At 33.5% G+C, this 14943-nt stretch overlaps 1 protein-coding gene across 4 annotated transcripts in view; it reads right to left on the reverse strand.

Moving 5' to 3' along the window:
• The window catches only part of MAP4K5 (mitogen-activated protein kinase kinase kinase kinase 5), a 113467-nt gene that overhangs the window by 20148 nt on the left and 78376 nt on the right, over positions 1-14943 (reverse strand). For 3 of the 4 annotated variants that reach the window (XM_040477104.1, XM_040477103.1, XM_040477106.1), the window contains exons 15-23: positions 9872-9930; positions 8791-8858; positions 7402-7444; positions 6566-6776; positions 5604-5701; positions 5371-5412; positions 4421-4505; positions 1679-1758; positions 1318-1378 (exon numbers count right to left, since the gene is read on the reverse strand). In XM_040477104.1, the coding sequence (XP_040333038.1) occupies positions 1318-1378; positions 1679-1758; positions 4421-4505; positions 5371-5412; positions 5604-5701; positions 6566-6776; positions 7402-7444; positions 8791-8858; positions 9872-9930 (747 nt within the window). The remainder of the gene's footprint in view (positions 1-1317; positions 1379-1678; positions 1759-4420; positions 4506-5370; positions 5413-5603; positions 5702-6565; positions 6777-7401; positions 7445-8790; positions 8859-9871; positions 9931-14943) is intronic. The other variant, XM_040477105.1, reaches the window with a different exon arrangement.

The raw sequence follows: 14943 nt of genomic DNA on the forward strand, positions 1-14943 counted from the left end.
GGCTCGGAGCCTGGAGCCTGTTTCCGATTCTGTGTCTCCCTCTCTCTCTGCCCCTCCCCCGTTCATGCTCTGTCTCTCTCTCTGTCCCAAAAATAAATAAACGTTGAAAAAAAAAATTGTTTTAAATAAAATAAACTTAAAAAAAAAAAGTATAAATAGCGAAAGGTACACTCAATACTGAAAAGCCTGACAGTACAGTAAATAAGAGCCGAGTTATAATACATACAGAGAACTGAACAAAATTTGAGAAATACTAAAATAATTATTCTAAATAGAGAAAAGGGGCGAATGCTATTTTAATAGCTGATAGCATTAGGATTATTAATTAAGGGACAGAGAGAAATAACTAACTTTCCTGTGCTCTATTATTAGAATGAAAGTGAACAGCAAACCTCTAGTCACTTTAAAATGTAAGGAAGGGGCGCCTGGGTGGTGCAGTCGGTTGAGCGTCCGACTTCAGCCAGGTCACGATCTCACGGTCCGTGAGTTCGAGCCCCGCGTCGGGCTCTGGGCTGATGGCTCAGAGCCTGGAGCCTGTTTCCGATTCTGTGTCTCCCTCTCTCTCTGCCCCTCCCCCGTTCATGCTCTCTCTCTGTCCCAAAAATAAATAAAAACGTTGAAAAAAAAAATTTTAAAAAAAATAAAAAAAAAATAAAATAAAATGTAAGGAAATAGGTTTTAGTAGGTAAGAATTGCAAAAAAAAAAAAAAAAAGGGCCTAAAATACCACCTACCCTACGTGAATTTTGTCAGCACACGTCTGTGCGAGCCTTCACTGTTTACTAATAAGCACTCTGGAGATCGTCTCATTTAATCCTCACAGCAACCTCATGGGCTGCTATTGTTACCATTGTCCACATTTCACAACTAAGAAGACTGGGGCCAAGAGAAGGTCACTTGTTCAAGATCACAGAGAAAGGGAGCAGCAAGATTCTCTGATTCCTTCTCTTCCACTGGTAATTCTCCATGGAAGGCACACGGTGATAGCGACAGTGAGGGTGGAGGAGTCTGAGTGGAAGGGGATGGCCTCAGGTAACAATCAACGGGATAGTCCTCAGGTGTTTACATCCTGGACAGGTTTGGGAAGTGCTACCTTAACTGAACACAGGGTCCTTTCTCAAAGTTTCTTCCCATTCTAAGTTTGTAGAAAACATCTGCAAGTTGCAAAGTTACTATACATAGTAAAACAAATAACACTTAAAAAATAACGTCTATTAAAATTATCTTTCTCTTGTGTCAACTATGCTTTAATTAAAAATATTACATTTCTCTGCTTGTCTATGGTTTATTTTTCACATTATTTTCATTATATACATACCTGATAATGACATTAAAGTATTATTGATAACATAGAGCCAAGTACATTTCCGTGGAAATAACTATAAAGAAAAAAAAAGAAGGGAATTAAAATTCTCCAGTTTTCATTCCCTTATGCTTTAACATCCAAATTCTAACAGTCTGAAATAGTATAAAAATAACTATTTTCTACCTTTAGTAAATTAAAGAAACTTTACAAAAAAAATCTTGTAATGTGAACATGTAAAGAATACAATTTCATCTCCTTAAATATTTAAATCATAAACATTACAACTGAAGCCCATAAAAATTGATTTAAAATTACAAGACTTCTTTACCCAATACACCCACACTAATTTCTTGAGTTAAAACTCCTAAATTACCTGTTCCATCGTTGCCTCATGCAGCTCATTGAGATTCAATGTGTAAATACCATCTTCAGTTCCAAAAATAATGTACTGATCTAAAACAGTTAAGATAAATCACCAGAATTTACTATCATTTTCTGAAATAATTAAATAAAATGGCTCTGTGATTTAATGGTGTTGAGAGTTAGCTGGCCACCCACCCATCCGAAGAAAAATTATTTTCTAAAGTTCATGCCATCTTCTTTACATTTTTCTCCAATTCTGATCTTATGTTTAAAAGCAGATATATTCTCTGTTACTCGTTCACTCTAGCTTTATCTTATATAATCCTTCCTTTCAACATAATTGTCATATCTTAAGATTTTTCAATGTAACTGTATTTTTGCCGGGTATCTCAAATACTCTTTGAAGGACACTGTGAATTAAATAGAAATTATAAATCATGACACACCAGAAACAATGAGCATACCTAGTGTCCAGATCTTGGTTCCTAAATATATTACTTTGCACTAGAAAGAACCAGGGCTGCTTGGAGAAAAGATGGATTCCAATTCTGGGGCAAGAAAAGTGTAAGATGAGCCTAGAAATCTTCCTGTGCCAGAAAGGTAGGAAGTGATCAAACATTAAACTAAAGAACATAGGAACTCTCCCTGCTCAAAAATTCTGGGACAATTTAAGCGCTAAAATAAATAATAATATTAATAGATCATATCTCCCTGAATAAAATTCATAAGTTCAAACTAATATAGGTACATAAATAAATGGAAAAGAAGAGAAATTGTCCATGGATGTCAGTGGATTGTCAACAATCAATAAATGCTAAAACCAGTTGGTTAAAGTCTGATGAACAAGAGGATATTTATATAGTCTCAATGTATTCCATATTACTTATCAAGTAATTACTAATTAATTAAAAAGGGAAAAATAGTCACTTGACAGTGGAGAAAGCTGGTGAACACCACCTTAACCAGATGGTCAACGTTAATATCACTAGTGTTTGGACAAGCTGACAGCATGTACCTTCTGATACGATGCACTAAGAAGAGCACAATTCTTTCATATTCCCACCAAAAATGCATTCCTTGATCTAAGTATGAGGACTCATCAACAAACCCAAATTAAGTGACATTCTACAAAATAGATAGTTCCAAAAATGTCAAGATCAAGAGACACAAAGAAAGGTTGAAGAACTGTTCCAGATGTGAGGAGACTGAACAGTTGTGGTAGCTAAATAAAACCTGTGATCCTGAATTAGATGTTGTTGGACTGGGGAAAAAAGAAGGGGGAAGACAATAAAGAATATTATTGAGACAATAATTTAAACATGGACTGTGATGTCAACTATACTTCAATCAAAAAATAAATATGGACTATGTATTAAATCAATGATAAATTTCCTGATCTTCACAATTGTACTGTGGGTATGTAAGAGATGATTCTTGTTCCTAGGAAATACAAAATGAAGTACACAGAGCCACTCTCAAGTAATTCAGAAAAAAATGCACATATAGATAAATAATAGAAATAACTGATGATTCTGAGTATAGAGGAGTTTCTTACACTATTTTTCTAACTTTTCTGTTAGGTCTGAAATTATATCAAAATAAAAAGTAACAAACACACAAAAAACATTTCTTTACTGATGAAAATACTTCTTTTTTGTTATATTTCTAACAGTAGCATTTAAAGCAGATAATTATACGACTTGTTTATATTATTATGTTAAAGTGGAAACAAACATTTCCTGAACACCCTTTTTTGCCTGCTCTGTTTGCTAATTGCCAGACACTCAGGTAGGCAGGCTTTTTCCTTCCTTGCAGTGAGGTGAGTCGTAAGAGTATTTATGTTGTAAAATGATCACACTGAGAACAGAGGTGTAAAGTTTCTTTCTCAAGTCATATAGTAATGACAGAGCAGGAATTCAAACCCAGGTCTATTTGATTCCAAATTTTTACCTCTATGTATTAGGTTTCCTCACTTTAAAAACATACAGTATAAATTTTTAAAAATAAATTGTTATATTGCCATTATTTCAGATTTATAGAAAAGTTTTAATAGTACAAAGAATTCCTGAATATCCTTCACACAGATTCCACAAATATTACCATTTACTACTTTTGCTTTATCCTTTTTTCACTCTACACACACACATTTTTTTTTTTCTGAGCTGTTTAAGTTACAAACACGATGCCCCTTAATTCCTAAATATTTCAGTGTGCACATCTTAAAAAAAGAAAAACAGAAGTGTTATATAACCACAGTACGATGTTCGAAATCAGGAAATTAACACTGACACTATACTATTATCTACTGTAATGACTTCACTGATTGAGATTATCAACTGTCCCAGTATTGTCCTTTTATATGACAGAAAATCCCTAATTATGGTTGCAATCACTTGTGGCATGTCTATTCAGTCTCCTTTAATCAGAACAGTTCCCATATACTCTTAAATTCTAAAGGTTAAACCAAAACTCTTATCTACCAATTTAGGTTGTTGCAGGTATCTATACTATTTAGTCTCTAAAGTAATATTTTTAAATAACTTCAGTTCACTGACCATAAATATCTTTTTTCATAATAAATATTTTATTAGAGGTGTATATAATTTTGTTCAGAAATTTCAGGGGCACCTGGGTGGCTCAGTCCATTCAGTGCCCGACTCTTTGTACAAGTGTGGGCAGGCGCACACTCTCTCTCTCTCTCTCTCTCTCTCTCTCAAATAAACATTTAAAAAAAAAAGTTCAGAAATTTTACCTTTTGTATCAGGATGTATCCAAGATGTTGCACAATTAATTTTCAAAGGGCAGCCATCAAAAACTTTGGAAAAACATGCTCCCATCTTATTTATAAAGAAAGAAATATTGACTTATTTGATTATGTAATTTTATATATTCTTAGAAATCAGCTAAGATTACAAAATGCTAAATTCACTCTTACTTGCATATGTTTATGGTTTCATTACCAAAATTCCTATTTTGATATCATTTAATGACTTCTAACAATAGAGTCTCCTATTGTTGCCTTGTGTAATCCACTATTTCAGGGCAAAAATAACAAATTTACCAAAACATCTACATATGTCAGTGATCTATTTTAGGAATTTTCAGTCCCCACTTATCTTTAGGACTAACATTTAATAATGTGAAATAATGGATGATATTACTGAGCAACATCACAGTGATTGTAATTGCAGTGTAACTCTGTAATAGTGAAGCAGACAAAAAGACTAATATTTACATTACATATTAGACTTTTACTGAATAAAAAGGTATAATTTATAAAGCATCCCATTCATATGATTGGCTGAACCACCTTGGAGAGCCAGAGAACAAGCACTAAGATAAGCTTCCCCGTTCACTGTGTATAGTTCAGTGTGAAAATGGCTTCAGGGGCAGAAAGGAATTTAACCCATATAATGAAGAGGACACAGTACTACTGATATCATCACATTAAAGTTAAACTGGCCTTTCAAGGCTACTCTGAGAACCCAATTGCCATATTTACAAAAAGCAAAACTTTCCAAGTTCTAACCAACTCACATTAGGGTACATGATTTGATTCGTGGTGTATCAAAATGCATTTATGCCTTTGTATTTTATGAATCCTTCCATTCAATAGCTCAAGATACTTGACAGCAAACAAAAAATCTGCTGCTTCTAAAGAGATGAAAATTGGCAAGTGGTTCACATAAAAATATTCCTTACCAGCACTTTTGGAGTAGGTGGAAGGCCATTGATGGCTGGTTTCTGTGGGAAAAATAATTTTTATTGCTTTAAGATCTCTTAAGCCTTAAAAAAACACCTATACATTTGGAAATTTAGTTATCTAATTCTTGAATTAAAGAGACAATGCCCCCTGCCCACCAAAACAGACACTGCCTCTCTACGATAAACACGGTAATCGTTACAACTAATCACCAAATGCCTGTTACGCCTACCGGGAAATCTCGCTTGTCTTTTTTCCGTGGTAACTGGGGTGCTTGTGCTGATCCTTCTGTATTTTCACTAATTAGTTTTGAAATACCATCACCATCTCCTAAAAAGAATCATGGTTAAAGCTGAATGAACATACAAATAAGTACCTTCCTTGAAAAATAATTTTCCTTTTCCCCCAATACTTGTTTTCCATTTGGGTGATCCTTTACTGGGAAATATTCTCTACTGGCAGATGAGTTAAAGTATCTTCAGTGCCGTTCTCTAGGTTCAATAGAAGTAGCATTGCATCTCTAGCAGTGGTCTTAATCAATGTAAACAACAAATGTCTTTCCATATTGTGAGAAAAATGAAATCTGATATTCAGATATTCAGGCCTGATATATTCAAGGCCTTTCATAACTAAACTCCAGTCTACCTTTTTAGTTCTATCTCCTAGTATACACCTTTCAAAAGCTCACACTTCTCCCATAGTATACTTCCAACACAATCCAGGTTGTCAGTGCATTTGTTCATTCTTTCTTGCTCATCAGGCATGCCTGTCAGCACTGGCTCCCACTAATGAAGGATCCATCTACTTTAATGCTCTGCAAGCCCTCCCGCCCCCCACTCTCTTCTCTATCCTTATCTTCCTGAAAAATTTCTCATCTTCTATTACTATAGTTAATTACTGTATGAGACACTTACATAAGCTGTCTTGTCTAATGTTACAGGTACCCATAGGGTGTAACTTCTGCTACAGATCCTGAACTTCTGGAGGGCAGGAACATCCATTCATCATTCTAAGACCTATCATATTACTTAAGAAATCAAATCAGGGTTCACTTGGACTGAATCTATTCACAGTCCGCCCACTTGGAATTTTAAAGTAACTTCAGAAAGCTTTAAACAGTTAAAAGAGTGACCAAAGACATTCTTTAAAATATGAAAATGGCTTTCTTTTCAGTTTTCACTTTGATTTATTTACCCAGATCACAGTATCTAGCTGTATGCACTCCAGGACTGCTGACACTGCTAGCCATACCAATAGAGGAAGTCTCAGCTACAGGACCACAACTTGGGCTACTCTGTCTTCTGAGAAACTGGGGAGCTCTGTTCTCTGAATCAGGGCAACGTTTTACAGTTGATGATTTTTCTTCATCTAGGAGGTTGTCTTCAGGGTAGCTGTTTATCCTTGGCTGTGATAATAAGACATAAGAGTACTTTAATAAATTTGGATATGAAACAGTAACACTTTATTATCATTACCCACCTAAGACTTTAGGGGGTGGGGAGGTATGTGATTTTTTCTTTTTGCTATATAATTCAACTCACTAAGCTAAGTAAGAAAAATAAACAAGAGTTACTGTCCCAACACAACTAAGAACTTGCCATGTGATTTTTTAATCATCCCTAAGCCAAACCTGATATAATTTTAAACTGATAAAATTATATAAACAATCCACAAAATATTTAATAAGCAGGAATAAGCAAGGACTTAATGAAGTATTACTCCATTGAAATAGGAAATTGCCATACTAAATGAGGACTGTAAATGATGAACTCTTTCTGTTTCCTCTTCATGTAGTCGAGTATTTTCTCAAATGAGTATGTGATTTTTACCTTTTTCTTATAGCTATTAAAATATTGTATTTCTCAGGAAGTTTTTTAATATATATTTTACATCTTTGTAATCCCCTCTTGAAAAAAACCTGTATTTATCTAAAGCATATTTAAGAGAATTTTGAACAAATTCAATGAAATTACTTTTTAATTATTTTATTATTAAAAAAAGGATTTATTCAAAAATTTTAAGTTGCTCACCTTAGGAGGTAGGGGAGGTGGTATTGCACGTTTTGAGGTTGATCTAACACAAGGAGAAAAATGCAATTCAGATGGTAGTAAATGTAACATAAAATAGAGACTCTAATAAATGTGCATTAAAATTGTTTACATTCTTTAGATCATGATAAAGAGAATTTTTAAAACCTATAGAAAGACCTAAGACCTCATTATGTCAAACTGTATTAGCAGGACTATAAAATAGATTTGTATAAAATGAATACAAAGTCTTTTTTACTTTGTGGTTATGCTCTGCATATTTAGTATGTAATAAAAATTAAACTTAGTAAAAAAACAGATTCCAAATTTTAGAGTTGGAAGCCACTGTGAATCATAGATTCAAGTGGCCATATCATCAAACCCTTTTTGCTAGCCCAAGTGGGGTACATAGATTAACAATATTGGCATCACCTTGAAACTTCCATATGTATCGTCTAGACCTATGGAATCAGAACCTTCAGGTGATCTTCCAGGCACATCAAAACTTAAGAATCACTGATCTAGCTCACTGGTTCCATACGCTTATTTATCTAGAGTTATTGTAATCAATTGGGAAGCTTTTAGGATTCTGAGATTCGAGTCCCAAAGACCGTATTCTGTTGCAAGGGTTGGCAAACTTTTTCTGTAAGGGGCCAGACAGTAGTAAATATTATAAACTTTAGTGTATACAGTGGTCACAAGTACTTAACTCTTTGTTATAATGTGAAAGCAGCCATAGGTAATACATAACTAATAAGCATGGCTGTATCCCAATAAACCTTCCTTATGGACACTAAAATGTTTATATAATTTTCACATATAACAAAGTATCACTCTCCTTTGGATTTTCTTTCAATTATTAAAAAATCTAAATACCATTCTAGTTTGTGGACTGTACAAAACATAGGCAGTGGACCAGATGTGACTTATAGGTCATAGTTTGCCAACCCCAGATCTATAAGCTGAATGTGGGGGCCGCAGAGATCTGTACTTCCAAAGACCTCTCTAGGCAATGCACAGGCTTGGAATATCTGGGCAAGCCCTGTAACTTACCTGTTGAGGGAAGACAGGTCTAGAATATAAAGTAACTATACTGCAGAATGGATTTGGGGCTTGGTGACTCCTACAGCACTTTTTCCCATGACATTATGTACCTCATCTTTCAGTAAATAAACATTACATGCACTAAGCTGAATTTAAAGAAGAAAACCTTAATTACACATGATGCCTTTTGGCAATTAAAAAGTCAGAAGCTTTACACTGATATGAGGCAGAGCACAATTTTTTTTTAAGAATGAAAATTAAAACTTATTAGAATAAATTGCTCCCACCCAATACTGTTCCTATATAAAGTAAAATATAAGTAAAATATTAAGTTAGCAAACAACTTACTTGCCAGTATTTGCACCATCAACAAAAGGATTCCATTGTAATACAAAGTTTGGGTCTGATGACACTCCCTGTGAAGGTAAAAATAGTTTAAAATGTTCCCTTATAACAGATATTAATCATTTTATTTGATTCAAGAAAATATTCAGTGTCATGATTGTTAATCATCTTGGCTTTCAATCAATTTTTTAATCTCCAGTTAGATTTGCTGCCATTTGACATATTTAGGTCAATGACTCATTATCTGTTGACTGAAACTTAAGAAATTCCATAAACATACTGAATATAGTTTCAGTGTGACAAGCCCTCTTTACCAAAGCTAGTATATTCCAAATAAACAGAAAAACATAACTCTGAATTATCTGCATCACTAATCCATTAGTGTGGAAAACGAATTATCTGCATCACTAATCCATTAGTGTGGAAAACGAATATATATTAAGATATATATATATATGTATATATATATATCTTAATATATACAGTAAGAAGAGTACTACTTCCAAATGTTAAGAATGAAGAGATCCATTAACAGAAGGCAATTCTTCGAAAAATTATACTTTACCAAAGCTTAAAAATAAAGTAAATGTTAAGGTAACATCTAGGCAACTCTGATAATACCTTGCTCTATTTATTACTTTTTTCCTTTTAGATAAGAAAATGTTGAACTAAACAGTAACTTCGAAATATAAGAGCAATGGTTAAAAAAGAAGCTATATTAACAAATAAATATCAAAAACAGTAAGGTAATGCAAAAATATACTACAAACCTAACACAGTCTGTAAGAAAAAAAGATCCTAGAGCTTAAAGCTCAACATCAAATTCCATATATTTAATAACTTCATGTAACTCCTTCAAAAGATTCAGAAAGGTCAATATGAATGGTTAAGATGGTATATTACAAAATGTACTCTAGTTAAAATATGCCTAACTATAAGCTTTTTCAAACTTTAATATGTGAAATACAGTATCAAAATTAATGCTTGAAAGAATATATAACTTTGATCCTTAATCAAAGTTTACCTGACTATAAGTTTTCTCAAATTTTAATGTGTAAAGTACTTCTGAAGTAATAATTCCTACCATTTCATCCCGTGCTTCTGTTTCTTTTCTCAGAGGAGGTTCAAACTGTAATTTGTCAACTGCAAAATATATAACAGATATTCACAAACTCTATCTTAAAGGGTTAATTTCAGAAATGTAGCAAGAAGCATATGTATAGGGGAGAGGGGAAGGGGGAAAGAAGAAGAAAGAAGACAAAATTTTTTCACTTTTTTACTGCAAAGAGTACCTTTCTTTATATTTACCAAAAGAAGGTAACAATTTGGTAGCTTACTACAAATCTACTTAGTAAATTCTTTGTGTATGAGATTTAAAAAGTTAATCAAAGTAGGTGACTAAGAAAACTAATGGTGACTAAAGGATTTTCCCTGTCTAGGCTGCACACTCTGTTCTAAGGCTACAACTTTATGGCAGAAATGAACCTCCCCAAATTACCTATAATTATCTAAAAAGAACAAACATTAAATTAAATGTTATAATGGAATTCAGAAATTTAATATTATATTTTGCTCAATGTATATTTTATTTGGCCTACTCTTTTATATGAAATATTCTAAAACAGAGAAAAGGATAGCTTATTATCTACTCATAAAGTACACAGAATTTTAAAACTGTAAAATCTAATGACTAAATGATCAAAGAGAAAAAAAAAAAAAAAACACTTGCAGCATAGAGATGCAAGATCCCCAAATACAATCTTGGCAAATAAAATACATTAAAAAATCATTTTCAAAAAGGATCCAGTTGTCTTTATCCCTAAAACAAGATTTGTAAAGTAATACAAAGTACTTATATAATTCATTAAATAAAAGCATTGTCATAAAAATTTCTAAAAAAAAGATTGAAGATATTTCATAAAACACAGTATCTACTTTTCAAAAATAACCTAAAATAAAAAGCTCTTTATTAGTGATTTATTTCTTAACATAATTAAAAAACATCTTAACTCAAAACCACTACTTGAAATCACTACTTCAACTCATTTGAGACAGAGATGAGCTAAAGTTTTTTTGTCACAACCAGAAATACTGGCAAGCAGGTGTAGAGATGAATCACAAGTGTGTATGTATGGTAAAGAAAGAGAAAATATCACTCTTTAATAATAAGAATTATATAACAAGCAAATTTCAATACTTAAAAAGAAATCCCTAGAGAAAATGAGTTTCATAAACATTGAAGATGTTTTAACACATAAGAAAAGTACTCTTCTAAAACTGTAGCCATAACTATGGCACAGAATGCTATATCATTGTTTTATGTGGTAGATGGGACCTGAAGTTGTTTTGTTTTAGAGAAAATACCAGCAGTACCTTTGGGTGCATCTTTGGCGTATGAAAATACAAAGATGGGGAGGTCTTCTATTATACATACTCATTTATCTCTTTAAGATGATGTAGGCTCTAGCCATAATACGGTAACAGGAATTGTATTTCTCCTTCTGCTTTAAACAACTAAGACACTGGTGTTACATGTATGTGCGCATAAATTATGTGAAGCAATTGTTCTGAGGCAGTGGCTAACAGATACCACAGCACTGTCCTTGAGAGAAAGGAAATACATGGTGGCAAGATCCACATTCACTCTGGCTTTCTGCCTGGAGGCACTTTACAAACTAGGACACAAGAAAGTGGAATCCAAAGAGAGAGTACCAGCCTCACTGGGTGTTGGAAACAAAGACTGAAGATTGGAGCTGCTTAGGTAGTTGGAATTTGAAGGGCAGAGTGCCAGAAATAAGAAAGCTGCATAAAGGAGGAGCTCCAGAAATATGCCAAGAGATCTCTTTAAGTCTTTGGTTGAATACTAAATTGCCCATAAGCAAACACGAGATTATACAAAGTACGTCACAAACAGCTAGCAGAGGAGTGCTGAGCTAACTGCAGATTCTGGTGATCGCACAGTACCAGGAAAGATAGTTGAATTTCTAACCAGAGGAAAGAGCCTGCTGAATATCTGGTAAAACCTGTCACAAGCCTTAAAAGGATCAAGCTGACGTACCACTTAAGAAACTCTTTAAACACCTTTTGGATAAAGAGGACCAAATCCAGACACTCAGTGTCGCACCACAATGTCCAAGATATAATAAAAAAATGACCAGACAAGAAGCAGGAGAACAGAAACCATAACCAGTTGGAAAACAGATACAATCTTCAAATAAAGGAGTTCCCAATACAACATTCCAAGTTTCCAAAACAGGCCTCTGGGTCAATTTTCATGGTATTAGACCTGATATTCACTCTTTCATACACATCCCTTTTTTCTAGTGTCACATTTCACTTGAACTTTATCCTTTTCAAAACCCTCTAACTCTTCTTGGGGCCACCTGGGTGGCTCAGTTGGTTGAATGTCTGACTCTTGATTTCCGTTCAGGTCATGATCTCACTGTGAGACTGAGCCCCACGTTGGGCTTTGCACTGACAGTGTGGGCTTGCAATTCTCTCTCCCTCTCTCTCTGCCCCTCCCCCAGCTCACACTTGCTGCTCTCTATCTCAAAATAAAAAAAGCCTAAGAAAAAACCCTGTAACTCTTCTTTTCCTTTGTTTAATGAGATGTTCCATAGTTCCTCTGGTGTATGTTTTCCTTCATTGCAAGGAGTCAAGAAACCTGACTTTGCTGGGCTACACATTTATCCTTGGTTTCAGACTAGGCCAGGCTCATAATAATTACTATGTCCACTAAAAATACACAGGAAGGATGCTTATACTAGTGATAATAGCCCGAAACTGGAAACAAATCAAATGCCCATCAACCAAAGAATGGATAAATTATGATATGATCATACAATGAAATATGATTACTATGAAAACAATGATTGCTATACATGACATGAATTACTCCCACAGACATAATGTTGAGCAAAAGAAACCAAGCAAAAAGGGTGCATTTTGTATATCCTATTTATCTGAAGACCCAGATCAGCTAAAAACCAAATCTATAGTGATAAACGATCAGAACAGAGATTAGCCTGGGCAATGGAAAGGGCAAGAGGATACGAAGAAAGAAGGACATCGATTGTAATGGAGCATACGGAAAGGAGCCTTCAGAGATTCTGATAATGTTCTATATTTTTAATCCCCAGATCAAAAATCAGTTTCATGAGTGTATACATATATAAAAATTCATCATGCAGTACACCTAAGCATTTTACTGTATGTAAGTTACCAGCTCAAATTTTAAACATGAAACAAAAAACTAAGAATAGAACTAACTAGGTGTATATAAAATCTATTAAACAAATAAAAACAAAGCTATAAAATACTCTTGATGGACACAAAAGAAGACTCAAGAAAATTTAAAGATAAATCACCAATAAAATGACCTTCAACTTTATCAAATTTTTTCTGGTACTTAAAGCACAGAGTTTACTCCACGAAGACATTAGTACTCTGGTCATTCATGAAAGAACTAAGCCTTGAACTTACTTACCTCTGAAAAAGCCTATTTTAAGTTAAGAAGACAGACTACCTTATAGGTGTCGACTCTCCCAAAGTTAGTACATGACCTTTTATGAGATCTCAGTAAAACACTGAGAATTTTTTTAACTAGATACATTGATTCTTAAGTTTATGTGGGGAGAATACAATAGCTAACTATCATAACAAAAGTGGGGGAGGTAGAGTGAGGGGAGTAGGAGGATAATTAGTCTTAACGATTTTAACAGGTATTATAAAGACATAATCAAATTATGCTATTCGCACATGACTAGACATAATAATGCAATAAGAGAATTTCTGGAAAGAATCCAAAAAAATATATGGTCATTTAGTACATCATAAAGGTAGCATGTCAAATCCATTAGTAAAAATATTAAGTTTTTAATAATTAGTATTTAGACAAATGGGTAGTCATGTAAAAAGAAACTAAAATTGTATACAAACTTTATACATCTTACCAAATAAATTAATACTGTATATCAACTATTAAATATTATAACAGTGAAAGTATAAAAATACAAGAAAAAAATAATAGAATTCTTTTATAACCTTAAAATCAGGAAGGCCTTGCTAAATATGACACAAAACCCAAAAGTTATAGAAGAAAATATAGATAAATTAGACTATATTAATTGAATATTTATACAACTGCATAAAATAAAGAAGATGGCTTTATAATGGAAGAGCAACTTTGCTACTTTTCTGTATGGTATTTGAAGTCCAGAGAGTTGACTTGGGATTATATAAGAAGATAGCATAAGAAGTATCAGCAATCTGGGATTAACAAAGAGATAAGATCTCCGGTTACTGGTTTAACTAAGAAAAGCCTGATTGAATCAACTGATACAGGAAGGACATTCTAACTCCCCATTGACCTATATTTCCAAAGCTGTATAAAGCTAGAAATATTTGGTTTAAGAAAACTCAGACTTCAACAAAATGTTCATCTACAATAATTCTAATTAGTCTATACATTTAATAAATTATATTCCTTCATTAGGGTTTACATATCTTATTTTATTGTAAACTTCTTTAAATCTTTTTTGAAACAAGTATACATTTAAGTCAATATACCTAAAACTTCTTTGCAAATCTGTTCTTCTAAATTAATGTGGCTAAAATGACAAATATCATTGATACCAAATATTTGTCAATGACTAATTTACAGAATAACAATCAATTTCCCCTTTTAAGTAGACATTTTAGAAAAGATACACCTCTCCTAGTAACCTAAAAAAACTGAAACCAACCCAAATGTCCAACAATCGGAAACTACACAACTACAGTGTATTAACTCAATGAAAAAGGAGGGCCAGATTAGTGTATGGGAAATGCTTCTGTGTTCAGTAAAAAATTTATGCATAGCATAAATTCAGCCATGTAAAAACACACATGGAAAAACATGGAGGCAATTAACAAAAATATTACCTGTGGGTTGGTGCTGGGTGATGAGATTATGGGCAATGTTAATTTTCTATTTTTTTCCTCTTACAAATTTTCTAAAATGAACATATATTACCTCTATAATTAGTAAGTAAACACCATTTAATTAAAAAATAAGAGGGGTGCCTGGGTGGCGCAGTCGGTTAAGCGTCCGACTTCAGCCAGGTCACGATCTCGTGGTCCGTGAGTTCGAGCCCCATGTCAGGCTCTGGGCTGATG

The sequence above is a fragment of the Herpailurus yagouaroundi genome, unplaced genomic scaffold (genome assembly GCF_014898765.1).
Source record: "Herpailurus yagouaroundi ecotype Mexico unplaced genomic scaffold, PumYag 141, whole genome shotgun sequence".
Taxonomy (NCBI): Eukaryota; Metazoa; Chordata; class Mammalia; order Carnivora; family Felidae; genus Herpailurus; species Herpailurus yagouaroundi.